This window comes from Branchiostoma belcheri, unplaced genomic scaffold (genome assembly GCF_001625305.1).
Source record: "Branchiostoma belcheri isolate BF01 breed outbred unplaced genomic scaffold, Haploidv18h27 scaffold104, whole genome shotgun sequence".
NCBI classification, from domain to species: domain Eukaryota; kingdom Metazoa; phylum Chordata; class Leptocardii; order Amphioxiformes; family Branchiostomatidae; genus Branchiostoma; species Branchiostoma belcheri.
Window position 1 is genome coordinate 1064840 of NW_017802425.1, and position 5439 is coordinate 1070278.

Below are 5439 nucleotides of genomic sequence, written 5' to 3' on the forward strand. Positions count from 1 at the left end.
CAGTGTAAACACAGCAAAGTTGCAGTGTAAACACAGCAAAGTTAGCAATTGTAAACACCAAAAGTTGCAGTGTAAAACACAGCAAAAGTTGCAGTGTAAAACACAGCAAAAGTTGCAGTGTAAAACACCCAAAGTTGCGGTGTAAAACACAAAAAGTTGCGGTGTAAAATTTTGTTCTTGTCGGCCACGGTACAGGTGTGTTGACTGTGAAGGCCCATGTTACCCTAGTCCTTTGACTTGGTATTAATAACCTTCAGACACAAGAGATGAGGGGGTTATGAAAACTGTTTGTGTTGTCTCGTGGTTGCTAAAACACTAGTAGTGTTCGGGTATGAAGAAACATAATCTGAACTTTGTCATACTCAATTTCATATGTTCAAGCAGGTTCACGATATAACGTTTCGGAGACAATTAAATGTGCGGCTGAGATTTTTAACTTAGGTATAACGTTGCAAGCAACGTTGTTAGCAAAATAAAACTATCAAGCATAAAATCGGGCAACCTAAAGTGGACCTGAGGCAGCGGAGCTAAGTACATGGAAATGATTCATCATGATGAAAGCTCCTTGATGGAAGTTGCTGGTAGCGGTCACGTCTTTGTCGGATTTTGCTGAATAAACAACACGCGCGCCAAGACTCGCTCGAACAGAACTTACCTTCCTCCTTTACGGTTGTTGTTGTCGAAATCCATATCTTTCAGAACGCTCTGTTCAATATGTATTTCTCTAACGTCGGAGCTGGCACCATTCCCCATTGCAAGCGTCTAAATACCGGTCCCAAAACATGAAAATCTTCGCTTACGGCCAGCTAAAACATTTCTAGAGGCAACATCCGCCACTTCAAAATGGCGGCGTAGTGACGTCATGGCAACGCATAAACATTCTCATAAAATATTAATAGCATACCAAAATTCTACCCAAATAAACGTGTTAGGACAAGAAAAATAGTTTGAACCTATTATCCGATAGATAGAGCATGTTATTATGTCAATATATCAGATGTGATAACAAGAACTTGAGAATCACGTGACAAAAGCAATATCACGTGATCTAGGGCGCCTGTGTTGTGGAGTTTTCTATTCTCGAAGTAGAGGGGAGACGCTTTTTAATTTTATCTTCTTGAAAGTACACCATTGGTATAACATAAGAAGACGTTAGTAAGTTTTAAATATTTGTAATATTACAATAGAGCTAAAATAAAACAAATCTAGGTACGAATAGTTGTTTTTGCCCAAAATAATATATTTTCACACACCCCTATTTATGTCATCGTGTGACAGTCCATATTTAAAAGACCATCATGGAGGAAGAAGTTTGCAGTGGTATGTCGTCCGAAAGCTTTCCCGATCCTCCTGCAGATCCGCCAGAAGACAAGGCGCCGTGGGTGCTCACAGCCTTTCCGCAGATAGTGAAGAATGTATTGCAATACCTGCCGGCAAAGTCACTCATCCAGAGTGGGAGGTACGCCTGGTTTATTGTGCTTTGTTATGTGTTGCATTATAGTACTATATACTTTGGCAAGGAGGTTTGCCCGAGAAGAAACCAGAACCAAAAAATAGACAAACAGTAACTTTAAGAATTATGTAGTACTTAGAATCCTAGTATAGAACTCAAACATACATTATGTATGTATGCACCACATGTATTTTATACTGTGACAAAGCATGTATGCATTTAGCCCGTCTGGGCAAGGATATGCAATAAAGATCATTTCATTTCATCATTTCATTTCATTTCATTTCATTTCATTTCATTTCATTATTATTATAACCTCCTTGGTATTAAACTGCAGAACTGGGAAATTATGAAAAGAAAACTCTCGTTTATTGATTTATTTATCAAAACAAAAACTGAAAGACTGGCATAATGATTGTGTATATAATTATAATAGTCAATCTCAATTATGTAGGAACCCCAGTTACCCCATGGGGTAAAGTAGGGGACAGTAGTACTAGTACGTATAGCGCGGTCATACCGGTCTGCCTCTTTACCGGAAAGCACCGGAAAACACATATAGGTGACTTAAATCTACCAGAATACACCCTGCATTGATGAGATGATCCCCCAAGTCACTATATTTTGGCATAAAATTAAACTTATATGTAGCCTAGGGAACAAGTAATCACTAAATAATGAATTGGCGGAGGCAACCCCTCCAGTCGCCATGTTTGTTTACGTAGCGCAACGCAATATGTTTGTTAAGCGCGATCACTGGAATACACCCTGCATTGATTAGATAACATCCCAAGTCGCTGTATTTTGGCATAAGATAACTTATACATAGCCAAGGGAACAAGAAACCACTTAGATAATTAATCGCCGAATCGGCGGAGGCAACCCGGCCATGTATAGCATGGCTGCATGCTATACGTAATGACGTATATATATACAGCAAAGTGCGATGTTGAAGTATATAAGAAATTTTAATTCAGGTGTATTTCACTGCCCTTCTGTGATCGCGCTTAACAAACATATTGCGTTGCGCTACGTAAACAAACATGGCGACTGGAGGGGTTGCCTCCGCCGATTCATTATTTAGTGATTACTTGTTCCCTAGGCTACATATAAGTTTAATTTTATGCCAAAATATAGTGACTTGGGGGATCATCTCATCAATGCAGGGTGTATTCTGGTAGATTTAAGTCACCTATGTGTGTTTTCCGGTGCTTTCCAGTATTTTCCAGTATAAATAAGATAGGCAGACCCTGTATAGCGATCAACAAGCCAAATTCATGATCAAGTAACTACATGTAATAATTTTCTTAATCCTTTGCTGACAAATGTTTGAAACATCGGTCTACAAAAATGTAAATACAGTAGGTAAATCAACATTCCTACAAAACGGCAATGAATTTCTAGTTTCCCCTTTGTTATAGTGTTGTATCCTGCTGACACAACTGTCAACAAGTGCCAGAATACCTTAATCTTATCTTAAGTATCGTTATAGCATCATCAACTGACTCTCAGACTAAAGCTGTTACGTAATAAGACCACCTACATTTGTATGTTGGATAGCAGTGGCAACTGTTGCTTCTCTTACTCGCTGTCTTATACATACATGTAGCCGTATGTTGGACAGTTGAAGAATGAGGCCTTAAATTGAATACAAGCAAATGATATTCATCATGATTGCTGGTAAATTCCATCTGCAGGGTATGTAAGCTGTGGTACCAGGAGGCAAGTCGTATATTGCAGACCAGACAGGATGTGACATGGACAATGACCGAAGATGACATGCCAGTGAAGGATGAACTGACAGAATGCTTTGAGGTAAACTAAATGTTGTATAGCTTTCTCCAACACCTTTAACCCAAGTCCTGTGTTTTTCATAATCTGGTATTTTCACCACTGGAGGGTGTCTTGCCTGGGGTCTAGAGTTGGGAAACTTCTGAAGGCACACATCTTTGTAAACTAAAGGTTGTGGTGGTCTCCTTATTAATATTACATGCCCAAACCACATTAAATTAAAGCTTGCTCTGGGAAACTGTAGTCTTGAACATGTTAATACTTGTGTTCCGTCAGGACTACTCCAGTGTTCCCAGGCTGGCTATCCTGTTCTGTGAGAGTTCCCTGTATGAAATGACATGGGAATCTGAAGACAGGCCCATCAGCACAAGGAACAAGAGGAAGAAGAAGAAGGAGAGCAGCCTGATTGATAAAGTACAGGAGGCTCTGCCAGTGGGGTGCAATGTTGTGGGTGTGGCAGTGCCAGGAGTCATATGTAAGGTACTTTTTTAAATTATTAATTCAAAAATAAGAAAGTTACATGAAGGCAAGGTCACATCAGTCATAGCTTGCCAAATGTACAGGGGAACATTTACAGACAAATATTATAGACAATACAGCATATAAAATAATATTGCACAATGTTTCTCAAGTACCTGCACAGCTCCAAGTTTAGTTGCCTTTAAACTCCATAATTATGCAGGTGGTATTTCCAGCCCTGCTTATGCATTACATCATGTCCATTTTTGCACACCATTGGCGATGGCCATAATACCCATATCTTTCCTCCCCACAGGTTGTTCTACAGACTTGTCAGTTATCACTGAGGTGGAGGACAACCCTGCCATGTCTGCCCTCTTCCTGCCTCACATGGATGAGGTGAAAGTTCAGCCCTTCTATGTCTCCAACGAGGAATGTATCCATGGGCAGTTCAATGAGGATGGAGAGAAGGTTTTACGTACAAAAGGTAAGCCATGGATGTACACGTCACCTGTCCTGTTAACTGTCTCCCTGCTGACTAACCCTGTAACACATTTGTACATTTGGTGTCAAATATCCACCTTAGCATACTTAAAACACAATGTAGGCTAGTGTCTCCAAAGTACCAAGTTATGTTCTGGTATATTGAGGTCACACAAGCTGCTCAATTATAACTGCATGTCCTTATTGCTTCAGCCTTATCTATAGTATGTGGTAAACACTCACAATTCAGCTCTGCACTTCCACTGCAACTGAATGCAGTTGTATGTAGTCAGCCTGTCATCAATTTAATGTTTGTGCTGCAGGCTTGCTGCCAGACCCCCATCTGAAGGCTGTACTACTGCTGTCCTGTGGTCTGGGCTCTCCTGCCCTGCATGTGGTCTGTATGGAGCTGCTGAATGAGTACAAGGGAAACATCATCATTGCTGGAGCCTACCCTGAGGAGGTCATTGCTCCACCGGAACTCACTCCGTAAGTGCTGTACACAGAGTGAGTTAGATCTCACACACCATGCGCTTGCATACTCAGCTCCTTGGGGTGCTGCTTTTCTATGCTTGGTGATGAGAATCAGTAGCCTAGGTGCCATCCGATTTGCTGTTACAAATCGGATGGCACCCAGACTAGAGAATCAGTAAATACAAATTGTTCCTCTATGTGCCTGGCAAGTGGAGCCATAAACACACAATGTATCAGTATGATTCATGTGACGTTTGCTGTAAAATCTTTGTGTCATTTTATAAAACCTTCAGGTTTTCGCTGTGCACCTTTGAGAATATTAAGAATAATACGATTTCCTTCGAAATTTTACTGATTCTCAGAGCACAGCGGAGGGACGGTCTGGTGGGAATCGCCATCTCCGGGGAGCGCGTGCAGGCAGCCTCCATCCTGCTGGACCACTCGGTACGCACGCCTGCCGACGCGCAGGAAGCCATGAAGCGGCTGAAAGCTGCCAACATCCCCCAGGAGAACAGTGTGTGCTTCATGTTCGCCTGCGTGGGGAGGGGCTACTACCACTACGGGAAAGGTAATGTGGAGACGGAGGCCTTCCATAAAGAGTTCCCTAACACTCCCATCGTTGGCTTTTTTGGGAATGGAGAAGTCGGTTGTGATCGGAACGTGCCCAAGAAATCAGCCGCTCCAGAGAAGAGGTGGAATTTCCATGGAGGGAAGGAGGGGGAGGATGAGAAGTATCCTGACCTGTTTCACGGGTACACAACAGTCCTGTGTTGGTGTCC

The 5439-nt window shown here is 41.8% G+C and overlaps 2 protein-coding genes across 2 annotated transcripts in view; one reads left to right on the forward strand and one right to left on the reverse strand.

Moving 5' to 3' along the window:
- LOC109476409 (coiled-coil domain-containing protein 18-like) overlaps nt 1–962 on the reverse strand; it is a 7618-nt gene extending 6656 nt beyond the window's left edge. Inside the window, exon 1 of the mRNA XM_019777353.1 lies at nt 656–962. Coding sequence (XP_019632912.1) covers nt 656–753 — 98 coding nt within the window. The 5' untranslated portion in view covers nt 754–962. The remainder of the gene's footprint in view (nt 1–655) is intronic.
- Nucleotides 963–1259: 297 nt separating this feature from the next.
- The window catches only part of LOC109476427 (F-box only protein 22-like), a 9046-nt gene continuing 4866 nt past the window's right edge, over nt 1260–5439 (forward strand). The window contains exons 1-6 of the mRNA XM_019777362.1: nt 1260–1459; nt 3151–3268; nt 3521–3719; nt 4020–4190; nt 4510–4675; nt 5023–5425. Of these exons, the coding sequence (XP_019632921.1) occupies nt 1299–1459; nt 3151–3268; nt 3521–3719; nt 4020–4190; nt 4510–4675; nt 5023–5425 (1218 nt within the window). The 5' untranslated portion in view covers nt 1260–1298. The remainder of the gene's footprint in view (nt 1460–3150; nt 3269–3520; nt 3720–4019; nt 4191–4509; nt 4676–5022; nt 5426–5439) is intronic.